The sequence below is a fragment of the Thunnus thynnus genome, chromosome 13 (assembly GCF_963924715.1).
Source record: "Thunnus thynnus chromosome 13, fThuThy2.1, whole genome shotgun sequence".
NCBI lineage: Eukaryota > Metazoa > Chordata > Actinopteri > Scombriformes > Scombridae > Thunnus > Thunnus thynnus.
The window spans coordinates 18,974,831-18,994,300 of NC_089529.1; the positions used below are offsets into that span (position 1 = coordinate 18,974,831).

Here is a 19,470-nt window from a genome sequence, read left to right on the forward strand (position 1 = left end):
GTGGGTGGTTCTTTTTTTTATGTAAGTTGCTGGCAAAGTAACAGACACATTGTTTACTTAATGACTTTTATATTTCATGTATAAAAGAGTGTGTCAAATTGCACTTAGACAAGGTTTAAGTTCAATTACCGGTACTCCAATTGCCTCCATATCCTGTTATAATCATCTCACACATCTGACTTTGACCCAGGTTAGCATGTTCTCGGACTTTAATACACATACCAAAGACTGAAAACGATACGCTGCAATAATGGTGAATTTGCACGGCCCATTTTTAAAACTTAACAAAGGTTTGTGCAAATGCAAACGCACCTACACAAAAACACAACTCCATTGCCTGGAGGGCTTGTACTATTCTAGTGCGGAGGAATTCCTACAGTATCCAGTTAAACTCACCATGACTAGATCATATTGCAAACCCCCCGGGGGGTCTTTAATACAAAAGTAATTGTCTTCTCAGCAGCCAGTTTGAAAGTAATTTGGAGTTTATCATTTGCAGAAGCATGTGTTCTTTTTTTTTTTTTCTTTAAGCCAAATGCTGCTAGGCATGATGCAGTTCCTGGTTAATGGTTGACCAGGGAGGATGCAGAATGCTTGAACGGGTTTTTTATAATGGTGGATATTGTTATGGATATATAGTCTTATTGACCTTGTCTTAATTTGTGTGTGTGTGTGTGTGTGTTGTAATCATTAATAGTTTAACTAAAAGCCATATGCAGATGGCAGGGCTCATTGCGAATACAGAAGAAGCAGTGTTGTAGTTAATTGCACATACATGCATTCAATATTCACTAGCGAAAACATGTCGGTTCCTTTACTGCGTTTAATGAAAACATCTAAATTAAATCAAGTAGACTAAATGTTAAATTTGGTCAAGTTAAGTATTTTGGCCAGATCAGGGCAGGAATGCAGAGCTTATTAGAGTGTGACAGCTTGTCTTGGTCAGCTAAATATTTTAGACACCGGGGTGAACACTGCCCAGCAACACACAGTTTCTCTCTCCTGCACTCATAGACATGCTGAATCTCTCTGTATTTTTTTTATTTTTTTGAATGTTTGACACACACATCCAGGAGGAATTGCCCCGCAGGTGTTGGTCACACAACACTTGCATGGCAACACGGCTTTCCCTTTCCCGCTACTACATGCTTTGCTCTGTCAGTGCTCAACACCCGACCACTTCCACCTTTTCATAAACGGCTTCCTCTCTGTTTCTGTTTGATCAGGGACAATGGGAATGATGTCTTTCAGGTCCTGTGGGAGACTTACAGTCGAGAAATGAGTTCACTGTTGTCGAGCATCCGTGCAGTTGTGATGTTGTGCTCGCGTGTTGCAAAAGACTTCTGATTGTGGTTTGTGAAGGTTGATTTTAGATTTGCTGGTAGGTGTAATAAGTTAACAGTCATGGCTCCTCTTTATTCAGTCTATAAAAGTTGATATAATAGGTAACTAAAGAAAATAATGGACTGCTGTCAGGGGCCAAAAGGTCAGTGGATCGATTTTAATCCTGTTGAGAAAGTAGCTTAAATCATTAATATTGTGAGCGAGAATGGTGCCTCCTGACTAAGATCTATAGTAGAGCTGCAACAATCAGTCAATTAATCGATTTAGTCATTTTATTTAAAGCAAAAAAGGCAAAATGTTACTGGTTCAGCTTCTCAGATGTGAGCAAGTGAATGTAAGGTTGTTTTCTCACAGATAAACGCTTCTGATTGAGAGCAGTAGTGCTAACAGTAGTTTTTTTTGAGGACATGACTGATCCATTTAGCTCCTCAGTCAGAGGTTTGGAGGTCTATCAACCCATCATCATCTTTATCAGCAGACTTAGCAGGGCCAGCAGGGCTAACAAGCTTAGTGGTTTTGGCTTGCTGCTTGGTTGGTTGGCTACCATGGCAGCAGCCACTAAAGTACCTGAATTCTCTCTGAATCGTCTCTCACGTCTTCTTCTCTCTCATCTTTGTCACACCTCACCTCTCTCTCTCCCTCATCTTTGTCTTCTCTGTCTTTTCTGTTTCTAATTTTATCTTTAATTCTCGCATCTTTTTTTTTTTTTTACATCATCCTGTCCTCCCTCTGTCTCTTATTTTCTGTCTCTCTATCGCTTTTCCGCCTTCTCCCTCTCAGACGCCTGGTGGTCCAGTCTCGTGGCTGCATGGTGAAGGTCACGCTGGAACACATAAGCACTAATTAAAGATAAAAAAAGAAATCTGAAAGAATTTAATACCCCCCCTCCCATCGTTCATTCCTCTCTCTCTCTCCATTAGCCTCACGCTGAGCGCTCTCTCTCTCTCTCTCATTCATTAGTTTTGAAAATCGCGTCTTTGTTAAGATGTGTCCTTGCCTGACGCTTTCCCACTATGTTGGATTTTTTTTTTTTTTTTAAACATATGGTCTTTAAATTCTTATAGCTCTTAAGACTCACTCTCTCTAACATGATAGCAGGACTTAACTCAGTTGCCAGGCAGAAAGTGATCATGAACTTATCCTTGTTTGCATGTCTGTATGCGATGTTGACTGTCAGCCTTCAAAAAGAAAAGCTTCTTTGCTTGTCACATCATGAGCAGGTTGCATTTGCTTTACATTGTGTTCACATTTGACTGTAGACACAAATCTAAGTTTCCAATGTGTGTACAGAGGTTGATATTTGACTATTGATACAGACATTAAACTCAGTAAGTCTCAGAAAGCAAATAACTTAAAGTGAATGACAGTAAGTGTGTGTATACCAGATTTCCTTTAATTTTGCACCTAGAAAAATAATACCAAAGCTACAATTACGCATATTAATCATCTGGTTCAAATGTCTCTCTCCCTCTATGAGTCTTATATATAATTGTCATTCACAAAGAAAAGTTATATTGTCATCAGGTGGAGTCGGCCACCGAACACTGATGCAGCACTTTGTCTGACGCTATGCTAGCACTAGCAAAAAAGTCTGCATAGTTGAGCAGCACCACTGCCAGCCACAATAGAAAACAATAGAGAAGGCAATAAGGGTCTTTGTCTGACACGGGACAATCGCACAGGAGTTTTTTAAAGCTGATGGTGTCACTGAGAGAGAGTTTGAACCATGTAACACTCAGATTAGTGTCAGAGTTCATTTGAAAGCTTGCTATGTTTGTCATGGCATGTTTATGTCATGAAATCTTCATGTTACTGTTATTTTATCGTTGTACGATTCTAAAGAAGCCGACGATCACTGGTATAGCGACATGAATTTAAAACAGAGTTCCTAAAACGAATTTCCTTATTAATGACCTTCATGTCAATGGAATGTCTTACTGCAGTAGTAATTACTTGGCATCTGCAGTCAGTTAATGATTAGCTGTCTAACTCGTCATTACTGTCGCAGAGTTTTATAGAATAGAAACTAGAGGGGAGATTAATAATAGGTGTTACAAATAAGACAGAAAGGAAAATGAGGGTGATGGTGGGGGATAGTTAGCCTTTGTTTTTTTTTTTTGTTTTTTTGGGTGGAGGCTTGGGAGGTCACCCGTCCACCCACCAGCCCCACCACCGCTACCCCCTCCCCTCTCCTCTCTCCTCCCTCCTGCCTTGGCCAGTCTCCATGTGCCGGGCTCAGGGCCTTGGGAATGAATGGTGCCCGGGCTCTGCTCCGTCTTTGAAGCCAGCCAGGAATGCGAGGCCTCTTTTTTTTTTTCTTCTCTCTCTCTCCTCTCTCTCTGTTGTTCAGGCGGCCGGCAGCACTAGCAGCTATCTGCGGCAGTGAAATATTCCCTCCGCTGCGCTCATTGTGCACCGGAGAGCCGGACGTCATCGGCTGGCCAATCAATGCACCAGCTACGCAGCCTCGGGTCTCAGAGGGGGGGGGAGAAGGGACTCGCTAGAAGTCTTCCCTCTAATATCTAGCTCTCCTGGTAACTTAGTCTGGTCCCTCTTCAGTGGACGAAAGATGTTTTAAATGAGAAACAAGAACGGAAATCATTTGATTAAGTTGAAATTTAGGAAACTTATTTCTCTCTCAGATGGAAATCAGGAAGGTCAGCGACTCAGACTCAAAGTTTGGGTGAGTTTCTCTATTCTTTTTCTTGGTAATTGTGCTCTCTAAAGGTCAGAAACATTCATTCAAGTCTGCAAGTAGTTGATCTCTGCATGGTTCCCAGACCGCCTTTCTATTGTGACTATTAATCCAGTCTTCTAACTTGTGTTCAGTTTTCCTGCTGTCATTGTTCACTTCTCTTGTCTCTTGTTGTTGTGGTTTGCGTGTGAGGGTATTTGTCTGGACCGGTCACCCTCTGCCTCACCCTCCCTCCCTCCCTCTCTCCTCTCTGTACATTTTGTCACTGCCTGTCCCCTCCATCACTTCCACTTGAGCGCTCCCCTGTTTGGGAGCCTCTCTCTGTTCGCAGAGGGAAGAGGAGGGCTGGAAACCACACACACACACATACACACACACACACATACACACACACACAAACACCACAGATCAGAAGGCCCTTCATAAACACATGGAATCCCCCTTAATACTGTAGTTTGAAAGGCTTTTGTGAGGTGGGTTTTGTGTGTATGCAAAACGACCACCTAGGATCATCTTTGATTCAGGTTTTTCAGCTCGGAACAACAGTTTTCAGCTGTCAGTCTGAGTTACTAAGTGATCATTTATCTCAGGATTTTTATATTTGTTGGTTAGGATAACGTTTGGTTGGTTAAAAACCCCAAAACCAAAGAAACAAAATCACTCGATTTATAATGTGCACATTTCTTGCAGTTCTCAATGGTGAGATCCAACTTCAATACTGCAGGCTCTGAGTTGATTAACTGGTTGGTTTGTCTTTATTTTATTGGCAACATTGACCTTTGTGTATGCATGACGGGTATGTAGCTTCAACTTGATGACGATGTCATGGAAAGGCATGCACGTCATTGGAGAGAAGCCTACATTCACTGTGTTATTAGAGTCCAACAAAACCTAAACCTGTCATTAAGTGGCAGAGGCAGGATAGCTGACAATGACAGCAATTGGTTTTACAGCAAAGGACAACATGAGTGCAAACACTGCAGCCTCTATCACTGTATAACAGACTGTAAATGTTTCCTGATGAACTCATTATGGTCACAGTCATAATGCATGTGTGGTTAAGTCAAAGTTTAATCTTTCCCAAATTGTTATTTTTTACAGTTTACAATTATAGGCAATTATTTGACAGAATGGTTAAAGCAAATATTCACATTCCACAATAATAATAAGGGGAAAAGGTAGACTTTACGGGCCACAGTGCTTTATAATAAGGCATTATCCGTCTGTCACATGACTAATCCGCCCGTGTTTCTGTAGTTTCATATGGAATTCCTGACATTTTTTCATATGTGTGCTGCAACGTGCGCCGCCAGCCTCAAGGCCCTTAATTAGAGGCCTCGTTGATGCACAACGGCAGACAGACTCCTTCAACAGGTAGTTGACTGTACTGACCTACAAAACCAAGATGCTGTAAACCTTGTGAGCCGTGAAACCTGTAACTTATATAACTTTATGTCTTGCTAAAAAAAATTGCTGTTTGCAGTAACTTTAAAGTGTAAGAGGAGGTGATGTAGTTTTTGGTTAGATTTAATGATTACCTTTAAACCAGACAGAGGAATTTACTGCTGTATAGGGAAATAAACTTTGAATTCTTTAACGACATTGTTATTAAATGACTATTTTGACACAACATTGTTGCACCTTGGGTTGCTCTAACTTATTCAATTTCATACAGCCCTAAAACTAAAATTCTTCAGCTCTTCCAGATACCAAATGAATGAAGAATAGGTTTGAAATCAGTAGAGTTGAAGGATTTTCCCTGGTGCTGCCATGTACCAGCACCTCCATGAACATTTTTAAGTGACTACTGTAAGTTCACTACTGGATAAAGAGAAAAATTAACATTTTTTCTGTGAAGGGGTGTATGATTTGTCTTTACAACTTATAACAGGAGCACCCTCGAGGAATTTGACCTAGAAATGCCTGGCGAAGTTTTTTTACTTGTGACTTACTGTTTTCTGGCACCTTAGTCTTTGAACAGAAAGCACTGCAAAAACATGTACAAACATGTAGCTGTTAATGAATTTTCTTTCATGTATGCAGTGTTGATGGGGTTTGTAGGTAGGTGTTTGTTGTTTTTTTGATGGGGAAGTGTAGGTGTGTGCGAGTGGACATGCCAAGTTGACAATCTAACACAAACATGCGTGTTTGTGTTAAATTGTCATGCCATTCCAAAGCAGTCAAAACAGCTATGAAGACCACACAAAGCCATGTGATATATTGAGTATCGGTCATTCACTTAAAGTTTCTTTTACATTTTCATTTGCTGTTTAACCACACATTGTGTGAAACCATTTCACCTTTGAGCAGTGGTTTTCCCCAGATCTATGACTGAAGCATGAATCCTGAGTTAAGATTTCAGGCTGATAACACGTCTGTGCTGTGTTTGTGTTTTTTCCCTCAGGAGCTACTGAGCAGACTGTTTCAAGGGGCTTTGAGTAAACAAAAAGGAGGCAGGAAAATGACCTAATTAGCCACAAGCGTGACGGACAACCTGGTGCAAACGTGTTGGTGGTAATTTCCCCGGTTTCACCCACAAGGCAAACACATGCATCAGTGCATATACCTTTACGGCACATTTACAAACCCTGCCCTTCCCTTCCTGCCACCATCCGCCCCAGTCCTCCATGGATTCCTACAACTTCCACTTTGAGAGAATGAGCAACGTAGACCTGCATCCTCTGAGCCTGCCTGTCAGCCGGCTCTCCCCAGCCAAGTCCAACAGCAGCATCGTCGACCAATTTGCCCACCACCAACACGGCAAAGGAGACTCTGCCTACAGCTCCTTCTCTGGTGGGTCCACTGCCCCAGACTACCCTTCTCCCTTCCTGCCAGATGACCTGCAGTCCAGCTCCTTCAGCCACTATGCTGATCTTAAGTATGTAAAGTCTATTTACCACCCCAATCAGGTTCTGCAGTCTGACTCAAAGACCATGGACCAGTTCTATCGCTCTGTGGAAGTTATCTCACAACACTATCGCAATAATAACAGCACCAACATAAACCACCACAACCACAATGGCAATGAAAGTTCCCATACCAACAACAAAGCACTCTCTAAACAAGAGGTGCCTTTGGGGGCTCTGTCCCAAGGTGCTTACCCTCCTGTCCGTCCTCCTCCAGTCCCAGCACGCCTGGATAGTTTCATAGCCACAAAAAACTTGGAGAACAGCAAGGTCCACCACCATGGTACTGAATTTCAACCGCAGCAGCCACAGCAACAGCCCAGACCCTACAATCGACTCCATCCACAGTCACATGGTCTGAATGCTCCAAGGACTGAGACTGCAAACCCAGAAACAGGCAACTCTGGCTTCAATTCTGACCCAGCATACGTAGCTTGGAGGGGCTCTCAACAGCAACAGCAGCAGGCGCAGCCACCGAGCTACCGCCCACACCTCCAGCCTCATAATCAGACCAGGGTGCCGTTGAACCCAGACTACCTTTTCATCACAGATAACAAAGCTGCCTCTGAGCAGCAGAAGTCAGCCAACATCCTAAGCCGATCACCTCCCCGAGGCACAAGTCAGCCTGAGCACCTGAAACCCAGACAGTCATCAAGCAGTGGTGGATGCAACGGAGACCATCATAACAAGCCCAGTGGTAGCACTAGCCATTTTGAGGGTCAGCGCAAAAGGGTGCACTCAGCTCATGACTGGCTTGGTCCAGAGCCAGCCCGAGCCGCTAGCCCCTGGAATGCTGGTCAGAGCTTTATCAACAGCAGCATCCAGCATAAGGGTCAGTTCTACTTTGTCACGGGAGTGTGTAAGCTGTCTGAATCTGGTATGAGGACACACTCTGCATCTGTGTGTGGGTCTGAGGCTGGCAGCGAGACCTCCACTGTGTTGGAGAGACATCAGCTAAGAGAAAAAGAAAGATGCCACAGTACGATGGATAATTTGTTTAGACCTCTCAAAGAGAGTTCTCGCTCCTCCAGTGATATGATACCAGATGGGAGAGAGGACCTGATCTCCAGGAACCAGGATCAGGAGAATCACAAACCATCCCTCCTCTTGACGCAATCCTCTCGAAGCTTCGACTCCTTAGAGGAAATTGACATGATGCAGAGTCGAGAGATTGGCCGCCACACCGCCAACAATCCTATATTCTACTGTGGACCTGACAGAAACTGCTCCCCGCATTCAAGCACACAAACGAAGGAAGTCACCTCACTGATCAGCAATGAACAGCCCAATCACCACAAAAGAGATGAGCAGGCAAAGAGAGGGAAAAGGCAGCCATTGGGGGATGTAGCCAGCGAGAAGATAAACAAAGAAACAACTCCGCTTCTGTACCACCTCACCGGAGCCAGTAGGGCAGCGTTACAGCCAAAAAAGGATACTGATTTCAGTATAAAAGGCAAGGAAGCAATCTTAAACAAAACTGGTCATGGAGATGTGGCTCTTAACGATAAGGAGAGACCTCCACAAGGTGACACGAGCAAGAACGATCAAGGGGAAGATATCTCTGTTGCCTGTAACACCCTGGATGACTCATTTAAAAAGTACTATAAAGAGAAGCTAAAGGATGCCCAGTCTAAAGTCCTGAGGGAGACGTCATTTAAAAGGCGGGACCTGCAGCTCTCGTGGCCACACCGAATCAGGCAAAAACCCGAGCTGAGGCCTACAGTGATTCATGCTTTCTCCTCATCACAGGACTCTGAGACTTCCACAGAAACCCTCACACCCTCTGTGACCTCTGAGGAGACAGAGAGGGGGAGCATAAAGGAAGAAGTAAAGGAGAGTGAGATGGAGATGGACAAAGAGACTGAAAAGGAAAAAGGGAGGTCAGCAAATGTGGCCCAGCCCCAGGTGGCGCGCATCGGAGGCAGGAAGCGATTAACTCAAGAGCAGAAGAAGATGTGCTACTCTGAACCGGAAAAACTCCACCAGCTCGGTGGTGCCCCCAACCACTCCGCTTGCCGCTCCTTTGGCAATGAAAGCGAAAGCCTGTTTGCAGTTGAGTGTGAAGGAGAGGAACGTACACAGCAAGGAGAGCAGGGACTGGTTGCGGCACGGAGGAAGATGTTTGAGAAGAGAGGTCGAGCCCTTTCAGCCTCTAGCGCCTCAAAGACCAACCTAAAACATGTGCAACACAAGGCGCTGGTGGAGTACATGGAGCGTAAGACGGGGCAGAAAGTGGCTGAGCCCCAGCAACCAGTGTCTCAGTTACCACCTCCACCCAGACAGAGACACTCTCTGGGTGAAAAACCATTTGACTGGGGTCCCAGACCTCTATCAGCAAGTCATGAAGGCAAAAACACCAAGAAAAAACTCCACAGACCCCACTCTGCAGGGCGCATCCTTGATTCCTCTACCAGCTCCATCAGGTACAAAAGAGATGAAGAAAAGTAGTTTTATCCTGTTTTTGTGGTATGGTTGAAACATTTTAAGTATTGTATTTTAATTTTTACAAAACAGGTATGCCCAGTTCTTCTCAGCACAGTCTTGTTCAGGCCAATATGCCGGCCAGTCGAATCAACCCAGATGGAGGGAGAGCCAAGGTCCATCTCAGGGGAAGTCTGCCTCAGTGGAGAGTCTCTTGGACCAGCCAGAACCACCTAATTTCTTCAGGAACAGATCCACATCCACTCCACATGCATTTCAGGTAACTTTTTCACTTAAACCCAAACGCTACAATTCTGTGGTTTATTTAATCAGGTAAAGTTAGTGTCTGATGAGCTTAAGATTACAAGTATATTAAAATTAACTTTCCATTAGAACATGAATTTTTGTGTGTCGCAAACTTAACCTTTGTACAAGCAAGTTGGGAAAAAAATGTAATCATAGAAAATATGTTTTAACCAATACTTGACTGTTACTATAGTTTTTCACTCTCATTTCACATACTTTGCTATTGAATTCAGAAGAAAATGTTTTTACAATAAAAATTCATTCATGTGTTGCCCTTTGATTCCTCCTCTGTGTCTGCAGGCACATGACTTTGAGACAGATCCATTACCAGTTAATACTATGGAAACCTGGAGGTATGTACCAGTGCAGCACACAAATTGGGACATTTTTATTGGGTTTTAGGTCAGGAGAGTCTTAGATCAGTGATGTGTGCGCTGTGGCACAGACTATAAATCTCAACTTGATTCATTGTGGCACAGGAAAGTCAACACCCACCTGCTCCAGCAAACCCACATTCCTTTCAAAAGATTTATGTATGAACTGTAAAACGAGAATCATTAAGTGACCCTTTTTCAAGGAGTTGGCCTATTTCTCGAGACTATGCTGTAATTTGTAGGAATATCAAATTATTATTGCCTTCTATGACGCATTTGCATTTGCCCTCAAAAAAACTGTGTATAAAAGTGATTCAGTTTTTGTTTTCATTCAGAGGCCAAGACTTTGTGTCCCAAACCAATCGTAGTCTATGTGAGTCGCATGGCTTAGGCAACACATTTTAATACTGAATGTCAATTTCAGTCCCCAGAACAACGTTACCGAGGACCCCTTGGTAACATCAGTCCCTGAGGGCCATCAGCGTGTCCGTGTGGTTGCACAGAGGGGGAAGTCCATGGAAGAGCTTGGGGCATCAAAGTTAACAAGACCGTCAGCCCTGAGTAAAAGTTCTGAGCAGCTGGATCAACTGTGGAGACATTCAAGTGGATCAGGAGGGCCGGGCGGAGATAAAAGGAATGTTTCATTCCTTGCTGAAGTCAGAGAAGCCCAGGGGCAGGAAAGAGGGAGGAAGAAACAATATGTGTTGGATCAAGCAGGAAAAGAAGTTGGTCAGAAGAACACTCAGGGACAGCCACAAAACCATACTCAGAAAAAGTCCCCGTTGAAGCAGAACTCAGAACCAGTACTGTGCAGTGTGGAGGACGCCGGGCCTTTCACCACAGCAGGAACAAGAAACTTGAGCAGATCCACCTCCCCGGCCTCCTGCTCCTCTTCTCGGGCCAGGGTTCACTCTGCATCTCCTGGATCCCATGGCCCTGTCACAGATGAGATCAGGTCTAGTAGACCGCCCAGTGAGACTTCTTCTAATCCACCTTCCCCCAGAGGTCAAGAGACCAGTGAGAGGGAGATCAAATCCACCTCATCCACACCCACCCAGACAAAGCTTCCTTGTGAAAAAAGGCTGAGCTCCAGGTAAGATTAGACACCATATCGATGCAACATGTGTTTCCTCCTTGAAATTATTTGACTAATTGACAATAACTTCCTTTCATCGCATTATAATTTGAATGTATCACATTTTCTGCACCTCACAAGACTAAACAAACAGGTATTTGTGAGTCTACAAATGCCCAGTTGTGATTCTTACCATAATTTGATTATTCCAGTAGAGTCAGTGCTTCTTCTGTACCTGGATTGGACCGCGAGCAGTCGGTGGATGAACCAAGCAATGACGCCCTACCGCCTGATTCAAAGCACGAAGTGTCTCTGAGCTGTGGCGTAACCACAGATCCATCATTGTGGATGCTCCCTCCAGAAGAAGAGATCAAAGAAGAAGTCCAGAATCCACCGCTGACAGACAACGTATTTGATGACGAGTCCTCAAGCTCGGCCCCTCCTACGCAGACAAGCGAAACCTCTGTGTCTCCCTGCACCTCAGTGTCCGACGCAGACATCAGTCAGCAGGTGGAAGAGGAGAAAAATCCAGAAATGGAAGATGAGAGGTTGGGAGAAAACCAGGAGATGGAGGAGAGGGGAACACCAGAGGGAGAGACAGAGAGCTTGGAGAGGCCTGTTGAGAGACCTCAGTGGGAGGAGCTTGTAGAAGCGGTGGTCAAGGCGGACGAATCACTGGCCAGAGTGCTGTACCCACTAGCCAATCGTAAGACGGCACTGATGCTGATGGAGCAGCTGCTGTCAGAGGACACGCTGCTGATGGAGGAGCACTACAAGAAGAAACAGGAGCAGAGAGGAGCTGCAGAAAGGTGAATCTTAATGTCCTGGAATATCACACCAGCTGCGGTAGTCATAAATAAAATCCCACTAACCACAAAATGAAATTTAACTGACCAATTGATAGCAGTTTACTACGTGAATTTAAGGAGACAGCACACTCCTGAGAAGACTTGTTCTGAAATGATGAATGTGATTTCTTCACAGAAAATAGGTGTAAAATAATGGAAATTGGCATAACAGTGGAAGATAGCTTAATAAATTTCCCAAATTCTTGATTTTCTGTCTCTCAGGTGACATCAACATCAGGTTACATAATCCCTTATTTTGTATACATACAGCTGTGGAAAGAAAGTGTGCACTCAAACCTTTCAAACTACTTTCGAGCTGACTCGAGTGTTTAGAGTGCATATAAGGCCAATTAATTAAGACTCCTAGTTTAATGTTCCCTCTGTGAAACTTTATACTGGTTTCTAATGGCCGAAGAACTGAACTCCACCTAGTATTGCATCACATGCACAGTCACACCTGGCTATCTGCTTACTGCTGTACAGGCACTCAGATTTCTGCTAATGTAAGCACACTTCAGATACAGAGAGAATGTGGTTTAGTGATTATGCTATGTAAATAACAGTGGGGCATTGCTCAGAATATACTGCATGTGAACATGCTATGTAGCACAGCTGAATCAGGAGTGAAATTTGAAGGTTTCTCTCCTGTATTGTGATAACGGGACCAAGTCAGCTCGACCTAAACACATCTTTCTTTTTCAGCACTGAGACCGCGGAAGCGGCCGAACCAGCTTCTTGTCCTTCTGCTCCTGACAGCCTTAAACCTCAGTGTACAGAGCCGCAGAGCAAAGCTGACATCACTGAGAAGAAGGTAATTATTAATTCATGCAAAACAGTGGACGGTTTTCATCTGAAGTACTTCACAGTACAAATAATCAGCCTTTGTATGGACGCTTACCAAAATAACTTTGGTCACATCTTGCAATGATGAGTCTGGTTTATGTTGGTTTTTTGTAAAGTAAACATGACAAGAAACCAGACATGACAGCAGAACAAAAAGACCTTTTTTGAACTGTATAGTCTCATTCTGTTTTTCTTCTTCAAGCATAAACTTGGTGGTGATTTAATATTGATACCATCTGGATGCTGTTTGGCCCTAAGTGGACTCATAGTTGTGTCTCTCTTATCACATGATGTACCGTCTGCCTGTTATCAGTGTCTCCCACTTGTCTAATGTTTGGCTTAGCAAATAGCCTCCCCCTTCTTCCTGACCGCCCTCCACATTCACTCTTTTATGTTAACATTACAAAAACATTAAATGTTTATCATTGGATAATTGTAACAGATTATCACTTTATTTGATTAATGATAATCAGCTATCAATATGTTGTCCTTGGAAAACTAATGTCTCCCACCATGTGTATCTGATCTGTAGTGTAACTGCCTAAAATCTCTTCTCTACTTGAATTTACAGCGTCTATTAGTGTCTTTCATCGAGGATCGTCTACGTGCACTCGAAGAAATTAATGGCGCCCTCCAAGCAGAGATTCAGGAGAACGTGTCCCGCGGGGAGGCGCTGGAGGTGCTGGTCCGAGAGCGCTGTCTGCCCATGGAGCTGGAGAGGTACAACCTGTTCATAGGAGACCTGGAGAGGGTGGTCAGCCTGCTGTTGTGCCTCTCTGCTCGGCTGGCCAGGGTACAGAACGCCCTGAGCACGGTGGACCAGCACACAGACGCCGAGGAGAAGGTGAGGAAACTTTTCAGACAAGAAATGTTTTTTTTTTCTCTCTCTCTCTCTCTTGAGTCAGCTTTTTCAAAAGATAAAGATGTTTAGTTTGTAACTGTCTAGAGGCAATAACTCTTAATAACCTCTCAGCACTGCAGACTACTATCTTCCAGACAACCTTTGTTTTCTGATCATTTCTGTATGTTATGTAACAGCTTGCAAAGACTTGAAACTTTTTTGGCAAAGTTGAACAAATATCTGATAATAAATGCAGTTGCCAGCAGGGTGTTGCTGGTACATTTAATGACCCTATGAAATCCAAGAATCCTGCGGCTAGAGAGAAGCCTTTTTGATGCAGGAAATAACCAAATTCACATAATCCTTTACACAACATTCATTTTTGCCTTTTGTTTGTCTTTTGGATTTGAATTTCTGACAGCATGGCTTATGAGTGCAGTGTTTTAGTAGCCAATTCTCAAACAATAACAATAATTACCATTGATTATTCATATCTTACATCACTCGAGTCATTAAAAGCATGAAGCCAACACTTAAAACAATGAATTTCTAAATCTAAATGTACCAGTTGTGTCTCTTGTGTCTCGGCCTTCTCTAACAGTAGTGAACACTGATATTGTGAATGAACCTGAAGCACACTCTTTCTGAGGTTACAGGTCAACTGAATCAGTTAAATAAGGTTACATAAAAAATCTTCAGATGCACTCTCCTCCACCTCCATGTGGTCTCATCTTTTATCCCCTACAGTTGTTTACACGCTAACACATGCGAGTAAAAGCATACTGTCAGCGAATGCTACTGGGGAGAATATTATGTCATAAGACCTTACAGATCTCATGATTCACCACAACTCACGTAGAGCTTCTGGCGAAAAAACGACGACCATCAGTGTTAGGAGTGCGTGGCTGCTCCCATGCCCTCGGCTATACTCTCATTCTGTTTACTTTAGAACAGCAAACACGCTGCTTGGGAAAAGTTGAAGGGCAACTTAGAGATGGAGTCAAGGTTTCTCACCGTGTGGAATTCAAACAATGTCGTCGGGTTTATCAGTGTTTAATTGCCGATTTTTGGCTCATCTGTATTTGAACCTAATGATTCATGAGGCATTTGTAGATAATATTTGATATACTGCAGTTTGATAGCACTGCACTTTAAGTATTTGTTTTCATATGGCTTGAAATAATTACTTCATGTTGCATTTGGCCATTTATTAAAAGACGTTTAGTGTCACAGGATCTGACTTGAGACTCTGTGCTTTGCTTTGTATTCCCATCTGAATATCCTGTTTCATTATGCGTCCCAGCATTTTCAGCATCAATTTATGTTTGCATGGATGCATTAGACTTCTAGATTTATGCCTGAAAGGGCTCTTTGTGAGTTTGTCCATCTGTAAAAGCCCAGGCTGAACATACTGCATACTGAGGGCTTGTTGGAGGCTCATTTGTTTTCCTGCTGTTATCAGCAACACTGGTATTTACACTGACTCACCGAAACTCCAGCCCAGTTTCGATGACATTTGTATCTACCCTGCCCTCTGTTGACTTAAGGAAACACTGCAACTCCTGTCCTGTGGCCGTTTGAAACGTAGTTAAACAACTATCACATAATCAGCATATCAACATAGTAACTTTCAATTAAAACAATTATACAACCACAAAATATCTGCGGTTAAAGATAAAGCCTTTGGATATTATTAACTTTCAGATTTTCTATTAGAAGTCTTATGAAACTTTTTGTTTGGATATTTTGAACATGAGTTTAATTTTCTGCAAGGCATCAAGGTTCAAATTTCAATAACAGACCTAACACATGTCTGCAGCTTGATCATGTAAGATAGTGAGGAAACATTATCTATTATCTGTAGCAGGTATAATATATCTTCTTCACCCTCTCTCCTCTTCACTCAGCAATCTCTGGACAGTCGCCACCGTCTGCTGTGCAAACAGAGGGAGGACGCCAAAGATCTGAAGGATAACCTGGACCGGAGAGAGAACCTGGTTTCCACCTTCCTGACGCGCCAGCTGTCCGCTGAGCAGCTGCAGGACTACCGGCGCTTCGTGCAGACCAAGGCCTCGCTGCTCATCCGGCAGAAGGACCTGGAGGAGAAGCAGAGGCTGGGAGAGGAGCAGCTGGAGGCCCTTTCCAACAGCCTCCATCTTTGAGGGGAGGAGAGCTAAAAAGCAACAATGGATTCCTCAACTTATCTTTACTTGCCTTTAAAAAAAAAAAAAACAAACACATGTAGAGAGTTTTGGCTGTATTTTTCTGGTTCAGTGTGCCACCTAGAGACACAGAACGTTGATTATAAGTGGTCCAGCTGGTATCTCCCTGTCACGACTTGCTTTTTCGACAGGCCATCATGCCGTTCTGCTCTCCTCTCCTAACTATAGGCTGTGTATGAGGAGAGCAATAAAGACTGTTGAGACTGACGCTCCTTGCCATTCTCCTGTCATCTACATAACAGGTTTGTTTTCAACCCAGGGTGCCCAGAACGCTCACCCAATCTCCGCCCCAACGCCGTTCTTCATCAGCACAATCTGCATCTAAAGACTTGTTATACATGTTTCCTTTGACGTTGAACAGAGGACCGAACTGTTTTGTTTTTTTTTCTGTGTGCCTTGACTTTCGTGTTGCTGTGGAACCGTTAGAGCTGCTGTGTGGAAACTTTGCGTCCCCCTGCTAGCAATTCAGCAACTGTCCTTCACTTTTCATTAAGTTGGTAGTGCTACAGCCCCTGTATCTGCACCTGTGGAAACCTATTATAAGCTTTAAGATTGTATTTTGACCAGCGAGAAGGCTGCGGAGAAAGCGAGTAGCCTGAGACAGGGTGGTGTACTGTATCATGTCGGTAAAATGTACAATAGATGTAGTAGATTTAATCTTTTTTTTTTTTAATGTTCTTATTTTTAAATGTGTTTCAAATTAAGGCACTAAAAACCAAAAAAGGTGAATGAAAAAAAGCACTTTGTAATGATAAGTAAATGCACATTTCTTCAAATCAGATTTGTTTTCAAAATCATTTTTCAATTTCAAGTGAAAGCCTTACTCCATCCAGTTAAACCATATTTCTATTTCATTTCTCTTTTGTTTGTTTTTGTCAGTGATTTTGAATAGGAATGCTGAAATAATGCTTTTTAAAAAGGTACATGAGCACACCCAGGAAACATTAAGGATTGTGTACAGATAACTTTTCCAGCTAATTTCATACTTTATGTTATTAAATCTTGATTTCATGCTGCAGTTCCTCATGCGGAGATGCTAAACCTCTTAAAACCAGATTATAAGTAACAATTATATCGCTGAGTATTTTTTCCCCCAACGTCCCTTTGTCGCAGAAGTGACACGTGATACTTGAAATATGTTTTTTTTTTTTTTTTTTTTTTTTTAAGAGGAAAGTCCACAAACTTCACATCAGGTGTCTTAAACTAATTTTATATTCTCTACCTCCACACATAGCCCCTATTAGACACATGTAGCCTTCAAGTTTATTGAAACATACACAGTAATCTTTCTTCTTGATAGCCCCTAATCACATATAATGAAAACACATTCTTTAATTAAACTTTCACCCCAATTTTTAAAGGATCTCATACTTTAAAAACTGCATCTTTTTATCTACATTTATATCTGTCATTAGTTTTTATAGCTGTATTAATTTCAAATCATTTTTCCTTTTTACTGAATCTTCAACCAGACACATTGGAGAGTTGTTCAAGAGCGATGTGAGCTGTTGCTCTACATCAGAATATGCGCAGTGTGTAAGTGTGTGTGTGAACGCTCGAGATCATGAATGTCTTAATTTTGTATGTGTGTTTGTGTGTGTAGAGATTAGTTGTTGAACAAAAAGGCAGAACTCCTCTCTGTGTTTAATGTGTTTCGTTTTCAACATAACTCCTATGAAGTCATGAAATGATCAAAATGTTATCGTCCCTCAGGAAATAACCTGTTGGCTGTACTGAAAAAAACTGATCCATATGTATGGGTTGACTGTTTTGTATATGATATTTATGTAATAATGATCACAAAGAGGAAGAGCATCATTAACAGCCTATACACCCAAAAATAATCATTTATTCACTAACTCAAAATGTCAAAGAAGTGGACAAGTAAGCTACTAAAAACAGATTTTTTTTCCCCAAGGAAATAAAACACTTCCATGCTGAAAGATATTTCCACTTTTTTTTTTTTTTGCTAAACAGTTAAACATTTCTCCGGAGATTTACGGCTCTGTCCGCCTCAGTTTGCTAAACAAATGTATGTTTGTTTTGGCCTTTGTGCTGACGCAGGGCTGAAGGGTTAGAAAGACTCTCATGTTGTTCCCTGCAGCCTGCTGGAATTCCTGAAGTATGCAAAAGACCAACATTTTGGAGAAAGAAAGATGGGGGTAGAAAAAGAGGAAAAAGTGAGAAAATCGTTCCCACAGAGGAGCAGCACATGGATAAATTCCCACATTAGGTTTTACTGTGTGTGTGTGTGTATGTCTGTGTGTGCATACAACAAACATTTGACAACTTCCTAAATCATTTCTTGTTTCTGTCATCAATCAGTCAAAATACTGTTTAGTTATGGTTGCAGGAAAGGGGCCTGGTTGAAGTAGGATTATATTTGTTTAGTTAATACTGGAGGCGTGTGACATTGACACTAACGGAATCAGTTTTAAAGCCAAGAAGGAAGGACATATTTCAGTCCGAGCCGGTGCAATGACAGCGGAGACATTTCTAAGCCCACTTTCTTTTTTTTTCCTGCTATATTTCACGCCTGTCTTCTGTTGAGAGTTTGAGTTGTTTTTTTTTGTGCCTGTTTGGAGTTGTATATTCCATGATGTTTGTAATATTGTGAATAAATTAAGCTCTCCCTCTCCTTCTTGTGTACCACATTTTTTTCTTTTTCCCCTCCAGGAAATCAGAAACCAGGAGCAGTAAACTGATGCAGACACATATATCCAACCTGAAGCATCACATCAAGTGCAACAACTGAGAGACTATACATAGAACTACAAATATAGGTTACATGAAATATTTATGGAAAGAGAACCATATGTTTGATGCTACTATTGCAATATTCAAGCTGTGAGAACAGTGAAGATTAGATATTTTGCCATATAAACTTGTGAAATGCTTTTATTTACCGCCATGTTTTGGCTTTCCTCTACTAAAAGCCTTCTTTTTCCTCAGTAGTTGAGGCTTTCCTGGTTCGGTTGTTCCTCTCAGAGCTCGTCTTTGCCCTCTGCAGGCACATCAACACACTGCTTCAAAGAATCCAATAATTTTCCATCACTGCTGAACTGTCCCGGTGCATCAGTTTCCTCACGCTACATTTTCACTGTATGGAAGCCTCATTGTCCACAAGAAAATGAAAACCAGGGACTAAATCATTGATTTACCGTTGGAAAAGGAGAAATGTTTCTCATTTTAAAGAATATTGTGCAAAAAGAGGCTGATGGAAATGATACAAAACTATATCATCTTTCTGTTTTTTGTTTTTGTATGTGTGAGTGTAAAAACTGAATATCAGGAATATTGCCTTTACAGTAACAACAATAGTGTTTAATATTGTATAAAATATATATACTACAAAATATAATATAAAGTGGGAAATTTTTGTCATATAATTGAATTCTACACTGAACCGAGACAGTTCAGTGTAGAATTCTTCAGTACTGACATGATTCATCACAAATGAAATTCTGGCTTTAAATTAAATTTTTCTCTAATGTTTCACTATCTTGAAACTGCAAAAAATAATGCTAGAAATGACACTAATTCTTCATTGGTTTTAAAGGAATAGTCAAACATTTATCTCTTGCCAAGAGTTAGA

The 19,470-nt window shown here is 42.1% G+C and overlaps 1 protein-coding gene across 3 annotated transcripts in view; it reads left to right on the forward strand.

The window, feature by feature from the left end:
* The window catches only part of shroom1 (shroom family member 1), a 32,640-nt gene extending 14,127 nt beyond the window's left edge, over positions 1 to 18,513 (forward strand). The window contains exons 1-9 of one of the 3 annotated variants that reach the window (XM_067608499.1): positions 3,406 to 4,027; positions 6,444 to 9,368; positions 9,460 to 9,646; positions 9,973 to 10,025; positions 10,471 to 11,139; positions 11,334 to 11,930; positions 12,672 to 12,780; positions 13,384 to 13,656; positions 15,561 to 18,513. In XM_067608499.1, the coding sequence (XP_067464600.1) occupies positions 6,667 to 9,368; positions 9,460 to 9,646; positions 9,973 to 10,025; positions 10,471 to 11,139; positions 11,334 to 11,930; positions 12,672 to 12,780; positions 13,384 to 13,656; positions 15,561 to 15,815 (4,845 nt within the window). In that variant the 5' untranslated portion in view covers positions 3,406 to 4,027; positions 6,444 to 6,666 and the 3' untranslated portion in view covers positions 15,816 to 18,513. Of the gene's footprint in view, positions 1 to 3,405; positions 4,028 to 6,443; positions 9,369 to 9,459; positions 9,647 to 9,972; positions 10,026 to 10,470; positions 11,140 to 11,333; positions 11,931 to 12,671; positions 12,781 to 13,383; positions 13,657 to 15,560 lie in introns of those variants that run through there. The other 2 variants (XM_067608498.1, XM_067608500.1) reach the window with 2 other exon arrangements.
* The last annotated feature ends 957 nt before the right edge of the window (positions 18,514 to 19,470 follow it).